General features: G+C 39.0%; 3 protein-coding genes across 5 annotated transcripts in view; all 3 read left to right on the forward strand.

The window, feature by feature from the left end:
* Positions 1-17,501, forward strand: part of LOC309487683 (polyamine-transporting ATPase 13A3-like) — a 200,300-nt gene that overhangs the window by 115,178 nt on the left and 67,621 nt on the right. The gene's annotated exons all lie outside the window — the stretch shown is intronic.
* lsg1 (large 60S subunit nuclear export GTPase 1) lies at positions 818-6,440 on the forward strand. The gene is made up of 14 exons (XM_082155476.1): positions 818-1,171; positions 1,550-1,676; positions 1,861-1,981; positions 2,110-2,196; positions 2,286-2,372; positions 2,770-2,830; positions 2,914-3,090; positions 3,863-4,213; positions 4,308-4,409; positions 4,653-4,796; positions 5,277-5,400; positions 5,518-5,597; positions 5,696-5,869; positions 5,993-6,440. The coding sequence occupies exons 1-14, from the start codon at positions 1,070-1,072 to the stop codon at positions 6,170-6,172; spliced, it is 1,917 nt and encodes a 638-aa protein (XP_082011602.1). The 5' UTR covers positions 818-1,069; the 3' UTR covers positions 6,173-6,440.
* Positions 6,580-17,309, forward strand: tmem44 (transmembrane protein 44). Of its 2 annotated transcripts, XR_014201905.1 has the most exons (10): positions 6,580-7,326; positions 7,399-7,528; positions 9,350-9,440; positions 9,562-9,722; positions 10,372-10,458; positions 10,680-10,850; positions 14,036-14,269; positions 14,375-14,518; positions 16,123-16,457; positions 16,488-17,309. XR_014201905.1 is itself a non-coding variant. In XM_082155490.1 (9 exons), the coding sequence occupies exons 1-9, from the start codon at positions 7,181-7,183 to the stop codon at positions 16,309-16,311; spliced, it is 1,353 nt and encodes a 450-aa protein (XP_082011616.1). In that variant the 5' UTR covers positions 6,580-7,180; the 3' UTR covers positions 16,312-17,309. The 2 variants fall into 2 exon arrangements, 1 of the variants encoding a protein (XP_082011616.1); XM_082155490.1 differs by having other exon boundaries at positions 16,123-17,309.

Genomic DNA, 17,501 nt, shown 5'->3' on the forward strand with positions numbered 1-17,501 from the left:
ATCAACCCATCAACTGTCTGGTTACCAACATTCTTCAAAATATTTTCTTTTGTGTTCAACATAAGAAAGAAAATCATACAGGTTTGGAACAACAAGAGATAAGTTTATGATGACAACGGGTTTTTTTTCGGCATCTCTTTAAATGTGCCTGGAATTAATATATTTATTAATTAATTATTTATTTGTGTAAAGTGTTTCATATCGGCTCATCTGTTCTCATTTATATACATTACTTATGCGCATGTAAGACAGTAGGCTAAAGACTGGTTAGTTTGGTGACAGTAAAATGTTTGTCTTTGCTAATATAATCTTCTTTACTGATATTGATACCTACGTAAAACAAAACACAAACCCTTATTTGAATTTCTATAAGGTTAAAAATGGCAAAAAATGAAGAATACAACCTGATATTATAAGTAACAACAACAACAACTATAATAATTATTATTATTATTACTACATATTCTGCAATAATTAAAGTAATAAAGTTTAAGCATTCATCCTGTTATTATAGATTTAATGAACAAAATGTAATTGTTAATTAAATATTACAATGATTAAATGTATTACACAAGTATTATTATTAATGTTTAATTATCATTATTATTATTATTGCCCCTCTTTTATCTTACAGAGGCATAGATAGAGCAGGAAGAATGGTTTGGACTAATCTGAAACTTGTTCTTTGATTCCCTCTGCTGGTGACATGCTAACAATGCAGTTTGCAAACATCCGGAACTATTCAAAGCAATGCCTTTGGATTTCCTAGGGACATATTTTAGTGAGACACCCTAGTCCTAGAACAACCCAAAATATGTATCTTTTCGCTGTTATCTCAGTCAACCTTTAAAAAGTAAACATATGCACTCGACTAAGCTGAACAAACGTAAAAAGGGGATCTATTCTTGACGCCTTATTGCTCTAAAGAGGAGGTTCCTCACATACACCAGTCCGTGTGACTTCCTTCCTTTGCCATAACAAACATACCACATGGGAGTTCTGTCTATTCGTATATCCACGAACAGCTCGCTGACACATATCGCTGTTTAACCGTGTAAAAGTATCTAATATGGGAAAGAAGAAGGCTCACGGAGAAGGCTCGGGGTTAGGGAGAGCTTTAATAAAGGAGAGACTGAACGCAGGCCGTGGATACAGGAGAAATGACACATGGGTAAGAAAAAGTCACTGTCTGATCATAAAATTGCTCTTTCACCTATAGCATTAGTCTAGTATTATTTTAAAGCTCTATTCATATAGAACATTTATAAAATAATTGGAGAAACCATGACTTATTATTTTGTAATTTTTTATAAGGGGGTCGACAAACGTACGATATTAGTAACATAAGTGCAGAAACACATATTTATGGATTTAAAAGGTTTTTCATCATAAACCAAAACACATGGGCTACAAAATATCCTGTTGAAATAGATTATTTTTCTTTAGACAAGAGGTAAACATATAGAGTGTTAATTTGATTCTGTAGATGTAAATTAAGCTAGTGTTGTTCAATAAATCTGATGTATTTTCATTGTTTTGTGTCTTTTAGCTCCACACCAGCGAGCTGAATGATGGATATGATTGGGGTCGACTAAACCTACAGTCTGTCACAGAGCAGAGCTCTCTGGATGACTTTCTTGCCACAGCCGAACTCGCTGGAACTGAATTTGTTGCAGGTTGGTGGTTATGATATCTCTGGATTATTTAATAATGATTATTTAAATAGTGGCTAATGAATAAGAAGTCTCGCACATTAAAATAATTTCTTCTGCTTTGCAAGTGTTTAATAGTATATAAATAATACTAAAATAACCCTGCTAGTAACAAAATAAAAATATATCATGTGTTATTGTTTTGCAGAGAAAATGAACATCAAATTTGTCCCAGCTGAAGCGAGGGCTGGCTTGCTTTCCGCTGAGGAGTCCAGGCGACTGAAGAAACTCCATGAGGACAACAAAGAGCTCTTGCGAATCCCCCGAAGGTATGTTGTTGTGGAATTCAATGTGATTTCTTTTTCTTTTTTTACCTGTAATAAAGTTCCACTGATCTGCCATTGATACACAATTATGCAAAAGCAAATGTATTCAGGATTGTGTTCTGTCACCGCAGGCCTCCTTGGGACGAGAGCACAAGCTCTGAGGTTCTACAGCAAACCGAGAGGGACAGTTTCCTTAAATGGAGAAGAGAACTGGCTGGGTGAATGTTTGAGAAATTTAGTCCAAAGACTAGCCAATCAGATTCTCCAACAGGATAGTGTTTGTGAGCAAATGCACTCTCTTTTATAGGTTGGAAGAGGAACAGAAGTTGATTCTTACCCCTTTTGAGAGGAATCTCGATTTCTGGAGGCAACTCTGGAGAGTTATTGAGAGGAGGTGAGCTTTCTTTTTTTCTACAATGGATATTTTATTTGTACTTTTTACTATCTAATCACACTGTGATATAAGCATGATGGTTTCTTAGGGGCCATTTACACAACAACTGAAAACAGAAAACTACAAAATCGTCAATTTGTGAAAACGGTGACGGCATGTGCATGCGTATTACGTGTTCACTCTATAGGATTGTAGTGTTTCTTTACAAAGTGACATCGCCAACTACTGGCCTGGCAGCAGAATACAGCGTTTTTAGTCGTATTTGCAGATCCGTGTGAACGGGGATCGTTTTGACAATGGTGTCTGCGAAAAATGCAAAGGAAAACCGTTTCTGTTTTTAGTACATCGTTGTCGTGTAAACGTACCTTAGAATACTAATTTTTTGTTTAATCCTCAGTGATGTTGTGGTTCAAATCGTTGATGCCAGAAACCCGCTGCTTTTCCGGTGTCCAGATCTGGTAAGTAACAATTAGACATTGGCTCAAAACAAATACACTTGCTCTTCCTATTTTAATCATACTTAATTTTCTGTCTCCATCAGGAAAAATATGTAAAAGAGGTCTCTATTCACAAAGTAAACATGCTTCTGCTGAACAAAGCTGACCTGCTCACTAGAGAACAGCGACGAGCTTGGGCCAGATACTTCCAGAAACAGGGGATGAGAGCGGTGTTCTGGTCTGCTTTAGCTGAGGCTCAACGACTCGAGGCAGAGGAGAAGGTAAGATATTACACACACACACACACACACACACACACACACACACACACACACACACACACACACACACACACACACACACACATATATATATATATATATATATATATATATATATATATATATATATATATATAATATGTATGTATATGTCTGCATATGTATGTATTTATATGTACTTTTATTTAGCAAGGATGCGTTAAATTGATGACAAATTACTGTTAGACATTTTTTTAAAGAATAATATCTCAAATAAATGCTATTCTTTTTAACTTTTTAGAGATTAATCGATTGTATTCCTTATTTGTAAGTCGCTTTGGATAAAAGCGTCTGATAAATGTAAAAGTTATATTCATAAAAATATTCTGGAAAAAACATTACTAAGAAATGTTTCTTGAGCAGAAAATCAGCATATTAGAATGATTTCTGAAGGATCATGTGACACTGAAGACTGGAGGAATAAATTACAGCTTAAAATGTATTAAAATAGAAAACAGTTGTTTTAAATTGTAATAATATTTAACAGTTTTGCTGTTTATACTTATATTTGATAAATTCTTGGTGACTCCTTTCAGAAACATTAAAAAAATCTTACCGACCCCAAACTTTTGCACGGTATTGTATATAATTTTAGAACTAGGCTTACCTGAATATTTGTGTTATGATGCACATGAATTGGTAAGTTTTGAAGCGACTCATTCTTGTCAGCAGCATTATTCTTTGAGAACTGAGTGTTTATTATTCTGTTTCTCCTCAATGCCTGGTGTTTAAGGGAGAAGAGTTGATGGACCAAGAGGATCCGAGTGATACAGAACAGGAAGAAGCCTCCAAAAATGCCACAGATCATCATGAGGAAAATAGCACTTCTTCAAATGAAGAGAAAGATGAGAGTGAGCAGGATGAAGAAGAGGAAGGTGAAGCAGGGAAAGTCTATGTTGATGAGAAAGAATGGCAGACATGCTCAGAGGAATCAGGAGACGAAGATCACGCTGAGGAGAACCCAGAATCCGCAGCGGCTTTTTACAACTCAAGCCGTTTGTTACGTAAAAATGAGCTGCTGGAAATTTTTAAGTCTGTGCATTCTGGGCTGACATGCAAAGATGGACAAATCACAGTTGGATTGGTGAGTTTAAACCACAGTTCTATAATGTATCAAACATTTATGACACTGTCCATCAGAACTCATATTCATATTTTCACTCTAAATTCTCATTAAGGTGGGATATCCTAATGTTGGAAAAAGCTCCACCATCAACACCATCATGAGGAATAAGAAAGTCTCAGTTTCAGCAACACCTGGACACACGAAGCATTTTCAGGTGACTATTTCTAATTAAGGAACAATTCACAATGGAGTTACTGATATTTTCACACTTTCCATTACTCTTAGGAAACTCTTAACTACTTCCTTACACTACCAATTTTCAAGCTGTATACCAATAGCGGTCAACCAATCTGAATCAAGAATTTAGCAACTAGCAATGTATAAGCATGTTTACATGCAATAACAAGCTCACTTTGTTCTTGGGGTTTAATTGACTGTTGGTGCGTCTATGTTTCAGACTCTGTTTGTTGATCCTGGTCTCTGCCTGTGTGATTGTCCTGGACTGGTCATGCCATCTTTTGTGTCCACCAAAGCCGAGATGATTTGCTGTGGGATCCTACCTATCGATCAGATAAGAGATCATGTTCCAGCCATCTCTTTGATATCCTTTTTAAACAGCAATGACCATAACAATTGCATTTTTGCTTGATCTTTTAAGTTGTATGAAATACATTAAAATGTGTTAAATGCAATAAAAATGTATGATTTTATTGTAAGTCTCTTATGCTCACCAAGGCTGCATTTATTTGATGAAAAGTTCAGTAATATTGTGAAATATTATTACAATTTCAAATACTTATTTATTTTAGTATATTTAATTAAATATAGGCATTATTCCAGTCTTCAGTGTCACATGATCCTTCAGAAATCATTCTAATATGCTGATTTGCTGCTCAAGAAACATTTATTATTATTATCAATGTTTAAAACAGTGGTGCTGCTTCATATTTTTGTTTAAACTTTGATACATTCATGAAAAGAAAGTTCAAAAGTACAGCATTTATTTGTAATATAAATCTTTTGAAGCATCATAACATCTGACAAAGTTTGAACTGCAGGATGTTGCCCTTAACCTAAATACGTATGTCAGACTATCCCTCGAACTGTGCTGGAGGGGACCTACGGTATCAACATCATCAGACCGAGGGAAGACGAGGACCCTGATCGACTGCCTACCTATGAGGAGCTGCTAATGGCATATGGATGTCAGTTAACTTTGCATGATGCACACATTAAGGCATTTTACACCAAAAGATTAACCTTTTTTTAATTTATTTTTTATCTCTGCTACTGACCAATCATAATTTCTTTTCTTCATGCAGATATGAGAGGCTTCATGACGGCACACGGCCAGCCAGACCAGTCAAGATCAGCCCGTTATATTTTGAAAGACTATGTCAGCGTAAGTGCCTCTACATTTGACACTACCAGCTATGAATTTTATAGTTATGAACAATGCGAATGGGAGATGCTAATCTGATGTTTTCTGAATCTCTGCAGGGAAAACTCCTTTACTGCCACCCTCCACCCCACATTGACCCTAAAGACTTCCAGCCTCAGCACGCCAGGTTTGCCATGCAGACAGCAGATGCCGAACAGATTTCTAGCAATGCCAACAAACCATCAAAAGTCAAACGCATAGAGAACACAGTGGATAAAAGTTTCTTTCATCAAGTGAGTGATTCAACCCATGAATGGATTTGTTTTGTAATAATGTTCAGCTGGCAGTACATTACACTACTACAAATTTTGAGGTCTAAATCGCTCACTGTGCCCAAAATCTGTCATTTTTCATAGGAAAATGTGCGAGCGCTGACCAAGGGTGTGCAGATGGTGATGGGTTATAAGCCTGGAAGTGGTCCTGTTGGGCCTGCAAATGCAAACACAGAACAACAGGCTGGGAAGCCCTGGAAAAAACATGGTAACCGGAACAAGAAGGAGAAAGTGAGAAGACTCACCAAACATCTGGATGCGTGATCCCTGCTCTAATCAGATTGCAAGCTCAACCTCAAAGACGTCAGGATTTCATACACTCTTTAATGCAAAGACTCTTTAATGAATTTTCTAATTTCACCCTACATTGAAGTGATTGATGAGTGCTGCTGGACATTTGGACATTCCTCTTTGTTTGAAATATCATCACTTATAATAATAAAGAAATGGTCACTATTTTATCAGTGTATGGGATGACAAGATTTATGGTCTCACAGACAAACGCTAATAAATAAAGCTCCTTGATAAAGTAGTTAAAGTAGTTTTATTCTCACAAAAAATTGCTGATTTAATTTCAGTAGAATGTATGGATGTCTAGCAAAGCTGACAATCATCATCCAAGTATAGTGACGGTTTCTCATTGTAATTTCTCTCAAATTCATCATTTGGACTGCGGTGTGTAATTTTCTCCTAAGATATTTAAATATGAGGTATTGTTGAATTGTCTGTTGTAAATAACCTCTTAAAGGGTCAAATGTATCTTAATATATAAGGTAATGTGTATATTTTAGATGCTTAGATCTCTTGCATGTTTTTCCATTCCTTCTAATCACACTTATAATTATTTCCTGCAGTATCTCAATGACAGGAGGTCATAAACTTTACATTAACTTACATTACAAACAGTCTTTTAGGAAATGTTTTGAGGAGTCCTTATACTTCGATTTAAAAATTACAAATTGTGGGAGGTAAAATATAATCTTAACTTTGAACTATTTTAATGTAATAATAGGGATGTACATGTACGAGCCACTTCACAGGATAGGCTAGCATTCACTTTCCAACCGCAGCCAATCAGCTGGGTGAACGTTACGGTACGTAATTAATATGTATGAGCCAAGCATGTGGGCGTTACCAAAAAGATACAGGTGAATGACGGGCGATCGGTACCATCCATACAGCTGGCAACTAATGATAGAAGTTAGAAACAAACATTTGGATTTTCATCGGAGTTTCTTCTCCCTCAGTGGGTGACAGTATAAGTGAAACATTATGGATAAAATCACATTCTTAGACATTGCCCACCGATGGAGCCCAGAGTTTGTTAAAGGTTGTCTTTCGACATACGAAGGACATATTTGCATCTCGGCTGCTCTTTACGTCTTGTCTGCTTTTATATTACTGGTTTCCTGTTCACTGTGAGTGTCATGTGATTAAAATTACACGAAGTTTGTAAATGGATAAACTATTCATTTGTTGTTCCCTCTCAGTCTTCTTTATCACAGATGTAAAACGCGAAGCAGGAGTATGGGCGATGATGCAGTCTTCGCCTTGTATTGTTTCGTGGGCAACTTGTGCGGCGCAGTGGGCGCTTTCCTTTCCAAACAGTTTGATTTTCAGGTGAGAAATTAGACACAAGTTCGCAGAACTGTTTTATCATTACCGTAGTATTGTAATTAAAGGGATAGTTAACCCCAAAAATGAAAATTCTATCATTAATTAATTACTCACCCTCATGTCGTTTTCTAAACCTGTAAGACTTTCGTTCATCTTCGGAACACAAATGAAGATATTTTTTTATTAAATCTGAGAGCTTTCTGTCCCCCATTGACAGCTACGCAACTACCACTTTGATGCTTCAAAAAGTTAATAAAAGAGATCGTAAAACTAACCCATATGAATTGACTGGTTTAATCCAAACATTTCTGAAGAGTTTTGATTGCTTTATAAGGTGAACAGATTAAATTTAGGCTTTTATTCACATAAACATTCATCAGTTCGCACATCAGTTGTGGTAAATGGAATCTCAAGCATGCTTGGTTGACGTGCGAGAACCAATGAGGATCATTCTCTGCTGCTTCCCAATTCATCTACTTATATTATGCCCTAAAAAGTATGTAGTGTTTTTGTAAAGAAAAAGTACATACTTTTGAGTGTGTAGCAGATGAGCTTTGGGACATACTACTTCGTTATAATTGCATCTTTAACGGACGCTCTGTCACTTTTTAAACTGAACCGTCAATATTTTTGTTACAGTTAAAATCCAACATATTCAATTTAATTAAATGTACTACCGTTTCAGAGAGAAATATAGGAGCACGTTGATCTGCCAGTCGTGGGTCTTTCATGCGGAGAACTCCTCATGTGTTTGCTATTTGCATAATGATGCATTTTATTTCATTTGCAGATGAAATATAATGTGGATAACATTGAATAAATATCTATTTGTCAGGTTAGATACTGATAAGTAATCAGTCAAACCTGAGTCCTCGTCCAACACACAATGAGTTGTTGTCAATATTAGCTGTGTTGACCAGGTATCTTTGGAATACTCATTTCAACATACTACGATTTGGGACACACTAATTCTAATTTTGAATACTATTTAGTACTATTTAGCACATCAAGCAGTTTCAGTTGAGCTTCTGTTTATGTTCGCTGATCAAGGTTTATGTTAATAAATTAAATCTTTTATCATACAAATCTTAAGTCTCTTCCGAAAATTTGGACTAAACCGCTCAATTCATATGGATTAGTTTTATGATCTCTTTATGAACTTTTTGAAGCGTCAAAGTAGTAGTTGTGTAGCTGTCAATGGAGGGACAGGAAGCTCTCAGATTTCATCAAAAAGCTCTTCATTTGTGTTCTGAAGATGAATGAAAGTCTTACAGGTTTGGAACGACATGAGGGTGTTTAACTAATAACAGGTTTTTCATTTTTGGGTAAACTATCCCTGCAAGAGCTTTGAATCAATGACGGTTGATGGTACCACCTACCGGCCGGAACAGGGGCTGTTCAACCGCAGATTCGTATTTGATGACTGCTGTATGCGTGCAGCTTGTCACGTCAGACCACAATGCTTCTTGGGGTATGAAACAGAGGAGTGTAGACATCAGAGTGAATTTGGATAACATTAAAGCAATTGTGTGTGAAATAGAGAGAGGTAACAGCTTTTGGGAACCTGTAATGCTGCCTTGTCAGACCCTGCTGTCACGTGATTCACGTCAGACCAAAGTGGTACAGAAGAGAGAAGTTTGAACATCACCAGAGTAAATTTGAGCATTACAGACAGTTTGTCAATAAGAAGAATGATTAAACTATAAGTGATTTGCCACAAAATTTACTATACTACAAATACTACAAGAAAGCAATGCTAGCATTCTACTTTTTTTTTATAAACGGCCCTTTGAATAAGTCACATGTTCTGTGCATCTGTTGCAGATTTCGATGGCTTCATTTATGGCAATTTTGGATGTTGTTCATTTCCTGTCAATATCTTTCTCCATTTATTTATGGTATAAGTCAAAAATAGGTAAGGGTTAGAATTAGATACCACACACACACACACACACACACACACACACACGTACACATATCACTCATTGGTGTAATTATGCTTTCACAATAAATGGTGTATCATTTGTGCTCTCAAGGAAAGAAAATGAGAATGATTTCCAGGAGGCGGCGGCAGAATTTTCTAGCTGTGTGTCTGCTGTTTGTAATGGGCGGCAGTGTTTACCTGGGTTTACCAGTCCATTCGAGTCCAAAATCTCCAACTCCATCCATGAGGAGGCTATTTGGCTTCTTCCTCAATGTAAGTAAAGTCATTCTCAAAAGAGGAGTATATGGAGCCATACCATATGTAAACTCATGCCATATGGTTAGCAGCCATATCACCCTGTAGCCCAAGACTGATTGCTCACTGAAGCTAAGCAGGGTTGAGCCTGGTCAGTACCTCGATGGGAGACCTCCTGGGAAAAACTAGGTTGCTGCTGGAAGAGGTGTTAGTGAGACCAGCATGGGGCGCTCACCCTGTGGTCTGTGTGGGTCCTAACGCCCCAGTATAGTGACGGGGACGGACACTATACTGTCAAAGAGCATCGTCCTTCGGATGAGACGTTAAACCGAGGTCCTGACTCTCTGTGGTCATTTAAAATCCCAAATTTGCCCATTGGCCTCCTAATCATCCCCTTATATACTCATTGGCTTCATAAATCTGTCTCCTCTCCACCAGTAAGCTTGTGTGTGGTGGGTGTTCTGGCACAATATGGCTGCCGTCGCATCATCCAGGTGGATGCTGCACATTGGTGGTGGTTGAGGAGATTGCCCTTCTATGTAAAGCGATTTGAGTGCAGAGAAAAGTGCTATATACATGTAATGAATTATTATTATATGCAAAATGCTGATAAGTCTGTTTTAAGCAAGAGTACAACCTGGACTTTACATGTGTCTTTTGGGAACAGGACCATACTGAGAACCTTGGTTACGTGCTGGGTCTTCTGTCCTTCGCAATTAACTGGACCGCCAAGTTTCCCATTGTCCTGAAAGCTGTGAGTGGCATTTTTTTTTTTGTTCCAAGTAATGATTTGAGCACATTATCATGCCTCTTGCTTGGCTTAATAAAATAGTTGTGCACTAATTTCATAATGTCAACAGAACATTAAATGAAAGAATACAGTCGCAAACCACTGTTGCACGCAATGCATGTGAGCATCATACCCGAGTCCTCATGCACGTTGTGCACTAAACTGTGTCATTATGTCTTTTTCAGAATAGAGGAGAGCAGAGTTCTGCTGTGCAAGTGTCCTCTAGAGTTCTGTCTTCTGTTGCTGGAGCTCTGTACGGCTCTGCCATTCTTCTCTATGACACAGAGCTAAGATCAGTTATCAGAGCAATGCCATGGATACTCTCTGCTATTAGCTGTGCGGTTCTGGATCTTTCTGTATCCTTTGACACATACTGTGAGTGAATGTAGGTCTGCATTATTGTAAAGTCTGCATTTAAATGTTTTGCTTTGGTGCTTTTTATGCCTTAAGTATTGGTGCCTGCAAAAGGCAAGCATTAAAGTGCCCCCATTATGCTTTTTCAGATATTACCTTTCATGTAGCGTGTAATATAGCTGTTTGTGAATTTAAAAGGTCTGAAAAAGTTTAAAAAGATCAAAGTGCGCAACAAATGGACTTACTGTCTCCTAAAAGAAAGAACTGATTCTGAACTGCGTCGCCAGTAATTCCAGTCTTACTTCCTGCTCGAACAAAGTCTGTTTGACCCACCCTCAAACACTGTAGTTGTAGTTGAGGCCTGGAAGACCTGGAAGTTTGGTTCAGGTTGTTGACATGTCGAGAAGACGCTGTTTTCTGCTCTGCAAAAACAAATCCACTTTGCATGCACTTCCAAACGATGAGGACTCGGGCTCAAATTGATACAGTAAAACCGACCCCATCGTTACTGTTCGTATTACTGTGTATAAGTGCTGAGGAAGCCTCGGGAGATGAAATTCAGATATGGAAATGGCCATTTCATTTTCCAACTTGTGCTTTGTTAGACCAATCAGAGCAGAGTAGGCTCTTGGAAAGGATGGGTTTAGAGAAATCGGATCCTTTATTGAACTGTTTCAGAATCAGAATCAGAAAGAATCAGAATCAGAATCAGAAAGAGCTTTATTGCCAAGTGTTCTTGCACCCACAAGGAATTTGTCTTGGTACTGAAGCTTCCAGTGGACAGAAACAAATACAACTACAACAAGAAACATGGTAATACAAATTCTAAGAATAAAATATATTTAAAAAATTAAAATAGTATAAAAGTAAAAAAGTAGGGTGACAGTTGGGTTTAGTCCGAATAAACATTTACAGATTATGAACATATTTACAGTGTTTTGAGTAGTATGAATAATATAAATATAAATATCACCTGAGTTAGAGAATATTGCACTAGACAGTGGGAGTATTGCACTTACAGGCATATGCCTTGGGGGGCATGTTAAGTGTTCAGAAGGGAAATGGCCTGTGGAAAGAAACTGTTCCTGTGCCTGGATGTTCTTGTGGCCAGTGATCTGTGTCGCCGTCCTGACGGTAACAGTTCGAACAGGGGGTGTCCAGGGTGAGTGGAGTCTGTGATGATTTTACCTGCTCTCTTCCTCACTCTGGAAGAGTACAGGTCCTGGAGGGTTGGCAGGGGGGCACCAATAATCCTCTCTGCAGTCCGGACTGTCCGTTGTAGTCTCCTGATGTCCGATTTGGTAGCTGAACCAAACCAGACAGTGATGGAAGTGCTTAAAACAGACTCAATGACGGCTGAGTAGAACTGGATCAGCAGCTCCTGTGGCAGATTGAACTTCTTCAGCTGGCGAAGGAAGTACAGTCTCTGCTGGGCCTTTTTCACAATGGAGTCAATGTGATTTGCCCACTTCAGGTCCTGAGAGATGGTAGAGCCCAGGAACCTGAATGACTCCACTGCTTCCACAGTGCTGTTCATGATGGTGAGAGGGGGGAGTGCTGGGGATTTTCTCCTGAAGTCCACAATCATCTCCACTGTTTTGAGCGTGTTCAGCTCAAGGTTGTTATAGCTGCACCAGACAGCCAGCTGTTCAACCCCCAGTCTGTAAGCAGACTCGTCACCATTTTGGATGAGACTGATGATGGTGGTGTCGTCTGCAAATTTCAGGAGCTTGACAGAGGGGTCTTTAGAAGTGCAGTCATTAGTGTACAGGGAGAAGAGCAGTGGGGAGAGAACACACCCTTGGGGGGCGCCAGTGCTGATGGTGAGGGTCCTGGATGTGAGCTTCCCCCAGTCTCACTCGCTGCTGCCGGTCCGTCAGGAAGCTGGAGATCCACTGACAGATTGAGGATGGCATGGAGAGCTGAGTCAGTTTGGCTGTGAGAAGATCAGGGATGATGGTATTGAAGGCCGAACTGAAGTCCACAAATAAGATCCGTGCATAAGTCCCAGGTCTGTCAAGATGTTGCAGGATATAGTGCAGTCCCATGTTGACTGCATCATCCACAGACCTGTTTGCTCTGTAAGCAAACTGAAAGGGATCCAGCAGGGGTCCAGTGATGTCCTTCAGATAGGCCAACACCAGTCTTTCAAACGACTTCATGACCACAGACGTGAGAGCGACAGGTCTGTAGTCATTAAGTCCAGTGATTTTAGGTTTTTTGGGAACCGGAATGATAGTGGAGCGTTTGAAGCAGCAGGGAACTTCACACTGCTCCAATGATCTGTTGAAGATCTGCGTGAAGACTGGGGCCAGTTGGTCAGCGCAGGCTTTTAGACAAGCAGATGAGATGCCGTCTGGGCCTGAAGCTTTCCTAGTCTTTTTGAAGACTCGGCTCACGTCCTCCACACAGACCTTAAGCTCAGGTTGGATGGCAGAAGGGGGAGGAGAGGGGTTGCAGGAGGTGATGGTGGATGTGTGAAGTGCACATCAGAGCGGGTGTGAGGTGTGAGTCTGGGCTTCTCAAACCTGCAATAGAATGCATTGAGAGTGTCAGCCAGTTGTTGATTCTCCACAGATGGGGAGGATGGTGATTTGTAGTTGGTGATGTTCCTCAGGCCTCTCCAGACTGATGCCGGGTCGTTGGCTGAAAACAGTTTTTTCAGCTTTTCAGAGTAGCTTCTTTTAGCAACTCTGATCTCCTTTGTCAGTCTGTTTCTGGCCTGGTTATACAAGATTTGATCCCCACTTCTGTAAGCATCCTCTTTGGCATGACGAAGCTGTTTGAGTTTCCCAGTAAACCATGGTTTATCATTAGTGAATGATAAGAATGTCCTGGTAGGAATGCATGTATCCTCACAGAAACTGATATATGATGTTACAGTATCTGTGAGCTCATCCAGATCGGTGGCTGCAGCTTCAAAAACAGTCCAAAAAGTGCAATCGAAGCAGGCCTGTAGATCCTGGTCTGCTTCGTTGGTCCATTTTTTTACAGTCCTTATTTCATACACTGTGAGAATGAAAAGAGGTGATGCTGCAAAGTATATTGAGAAAATTAGTGTTTTTTGATCTTGGATGGATGTAGACCTGGTGTAGGAGACAAACTAGGAATATTTAAAGTAGCATAGTAGTATTTGTGGAAATCTATGTACCTGTTCTCCATCCTCTCTTTAACTTTGATCTTTCAGATCGTGGTCACCATCTGTTTCAGATCCTGCCATAAACGGCGTTCTGTCCGGTCTTTAGACTCGGATACTGAGTCTTTGCTAGGTGACTCTTCTGCCAAGGGTCAGCTGTGCAACAACAATGTTGAATGCTGCAGGAAGAAGCCTCTCAGCAAGAGGCTCTCAGCAAGAGGCATCTCTCCTAAAGGGACTGACATGGGACTCTACATGGATGTCAACATACAGCCAATGAGGAAGGTTTGCACTTGTTTTTTCATTTTGGTAAAGTCGTTATATGATGTTTTGAACAGTCTATAAGGTATGTTAATGATTAACTACAAGTCATGACTGGTGCCTCGCCAGGTTTGTTTAAAGGAGGTGACCATCTCACGGGACGGCTCATCAGAGAGTCTTCCTCTGAAGAGGACTGTCAGGGTGGTGCGGGTTGATGAACAGTGTTCATATGGCACCTCGACTGATTCATCCTCTCTCGGCTCCGAACTAGAGGTTAGAACCTCATTCATTTTTTCTTTTCAGAGGGATCCATACCTCTATTGAACAGTGTGTAGTAGTTGAAGGCTGCAGTACTGCTCTCTGAGGGTAGATGGTAGCAGAGTTTTGCTGAAGGAAGGTGACTTGAAACAAATCACATGGCAAATATGAAAAGTAAAAAAACTGTTTATTGAGTGTCTTGATAGTCTTTCAAAAGGATTTATCTACAGTCTTTATTGAACATAACGCTTGAACACTTTACAATCTAATCACTCAATATAACATCTCAATTTAAATTGTACCTGCAACCATTTTGCTGAAAATGTTGTTGTTGCATTCTAGTACTTTCTTGGCTCTCTAAGTAGCTTTTGAGAATGCCAAGTGATTGAGGATGTCATTTAATCTAAAACAAAGGCAAATCGCCCTGGACGAAAACAATTGAACTTTGTTTTATTCACTAAACAGGAAAAAGCTAAGCATGTGAACCTCCTCAGACACAGTGTGCGATAAAGGACAACCCAGAGTTCAGACCATGACATCTTTCTTGATGTCAAACGCTGTATTCCAGTAATAAATGTAAGATTTCCGACAGCTCTTACTGTAGGTTAAGCCTTTAATTTCTGAGCCAACAGCATCAGTCACCATCAGGCGAAATTGTAATAACAGGTTATATAAAGACTTATAACTAGCTGTGAGAGTTGAATAAATAATTAAATGGCTCTAAAAAGTGGCTGAATGAGAAAAGATTGTGGGCATATGTGGGCACATTTCTGACAAATCAAAATGTGACATTCTTGTAATTCCATTCCATTGAGGCACTTACTGTAAGCAGCTGTGAAAGAGAAAGCTGGGCTTGGTGTTCCAGAAGTTCATGTTGTTGCTTGATTGTTCTGCTGTTAAAGATCTATAATAAAGGAACAGGGCAGGACCTCTCTGCATCGGAAGTGGTACAAAATGCTTGTTCAGTCTACTGGAGATATGGCCCGCGACTGCTATTTTAAGAGCGGGTCTGTCGCCCGCCCCATGCATGGAGAACAGTGGACCGGCTGAGGGGTTTTCTGAACCCTGTTCTCTGAGGAGGGGCTGTTTGTTTCTGTGTGTATGAGTAACTAAACACTTCTGTCAGCTTTTCATGCCTTAAAGGAATGGTTTAGCCCAAAATAAAAATGGTCATTTACTCACCCATGTCTCGTTCCACACCCATATGAGTTTTTTGGTTCTGCATTACACAAAAGTAGATTTATTTATTTAAATTATTTATTTAAATTAATTATTCATTAAATGTATTTCTTTATTTTATAAAATTATTTATTAAACAAATTATTTATTAAATGCCTTTTAATGCATTTTATTAAATGTATTCATTAAATGCATTTGTTTATTTTATTAAATTATTTATTAAACGCATTTATTTAATGAATTTATTCAATGTATTCATTAAATGTATTTATTTATTTATTAAATGAATTTTATTTGAGGTTGTTGGGGTTTTTTTGCTTGAAAGTTTGTATCATTGTTAATAGGCTCTTATGTGCCATTACTCTAATATTTATTCATTCTTATCATTCGTATTCTAATTCTTTTATAAACCATTTTTATGTTTTCTTTGATTTATGCAGTGGGACTTTGAAGAAACAAAAACGCAGTGGATCCCGGTAGAGGAAGCTCCTGAAGATCCTCAGAAATCAGAGGCGTTCCCTCTCCAGGAGTGGCCAGTGGGTTCGATTTCGGAGTCCTCCGGCAGACCTGGCACTCGTATTTGCATCTGCAACCACGCACCGCTAGTGGAGAAGTTGGCATCCAAATAATTTTAAAACTGAACCCTGTGCCACTAAGTTGAATGATCATGCATTATTATATGACATGATTTGAGTGTAAGTTTAATAAAGCAGTGTAAAACTGGATGTCATGTTCATTTACAGTGCTAAGCCATCATTTACATCAGGTTTTATATGTAACTCATGTGATCAGGCACATGTTTGAGAAGACTGACAGTGTCTCAAACCTCAGAGCTGGTCTGACCAGTTGCAGTACCAGCTTTAGAAGGCTGATCTACCCTTGTATCCTTTCCTCATGGTAAACTAAGGCTCTCGGCACTTCCCTGTCATTCAAGCTGATGGCTTTTTCCATTGTCGTCCCCTTTCCTCTCCAGAGCCACGTCGCTGATTAATGGGATGGCTCTGAAAACCTTATCGGACCTGTCGTTTGCATAGACGATACAGAACACTGACAAATGAAGGGAGGTGTCACATTGACTGCCCTAATAAAAACAATATCACCGTTTTGCAGGCTCGCCAGGTCGAGAGGTCACTTCCTTTATTTTGATAGTTTCTGTCGGTTTATTTGAGCTGGACTAGACATGACCCAACAGCCCGAGATAAGGCGTAGACGAGACCATGAGCGTATTCAGCGTCCCCGCTGGTACCAGACTCGGCCTGCCTTGGCTTGCGTCTCTGCCTCCCATGCTCTTTGTATCTCAGTCAGTCGGGTTTAACAGATTGGCATTCAGGAGACTTCCTCAAAGCATGATAGCAAGACAATGTGTTGATTAGAGTATGTCAAGCTCATGAGGACGTTTCTTGTCCTGGTGGCTTTGCGTTGGGGATGTGAATAATGCGTAGGCTCACACAGAATCTGTGGAACTCTGCAGAAATTTCCAACAAACTGAAATGCCTGTCATTCACTAAGTTCAATTAATTCTGTGTCTTTTGCATATTTGTTCACTGAATAACTTTTTGTTGTTGTTGTTCACTGAATAAAAATAGGGGTCCAATGTTATTATACAGTGGGGCTGCCTTTCAAAATATCTCCTGGAACCAGTTTTTTAGTATAATAGTTTTTATTCAGATTTTGAATTTGCTTTTATTGCTATATTTTCTGTTATTTTAATTTGTTCAATATATAGTAATTTGTTATGTTTATTTTGTCTATTTTTATATTACTATTTAGGTTTTATTTATTTGTATTTTTGTTGTAGTATTTCTTTATTTCCAGTTAG

Source organism: Leuciscus leuciscus (assembly GCF_965113295.1).
Source record: "Leuciscus leuciscus genome assembly, chromosome: 23".
In the NCBI taxonomy this organism is placed as follows: domain Eukaryota; kingdom Metazoa; phylum Chordata; class Actinopteri; order Cypriniformes; family Leuciscidae; genus Leuciscus; species Leuciscus leuciscus.

Bases quoted from the DNA above. Each gene is read 5' to 3' on its own strand.
- lsg1 (XM_082155476.1), top strand. From the start codon at position 1,070: ATGGGAAAGAAGAAGGCTCACGGAGAAGGCTCGGGGTTAGGGAGAGCT. The intron at 1,677-1,860 runs GTTGGTGGTTAT...ATTGTTTTGCAG, and splicing joins TGGAACTGAATTTGTTGCAG to AGAAAATGAACATCAAATTT. The intron at 5,598-5,695 runs GTAAGTGCCTCT...GAATCTCTGCAG, and splicing joins TTTTGAAAGACTATGTCAGC to GGAAAACTCCTTTACTGCCA.
- tmem44 (XM_082155490.1), top strand. From the start codon at position 7,181: ATGGATAAAATCACATTCTTAGACATTGCCCACCGATGGAGCCCAGAG. The intron at 7,529-9,349 runs GTGAGAAATTAG...CATCTGTTGCAG, and splicing joins CCAAACAGTTTGATTTTCAG to ATTTCGATGGCTTCATTTAT. The intron at 10,851-14,035 runs GTATCCTTTGAC...TTGATCTTTCAG, and splicing joins GTGCGGTTCTGGATCTTTCT to ATCGTGGTCACCATCTGTTT.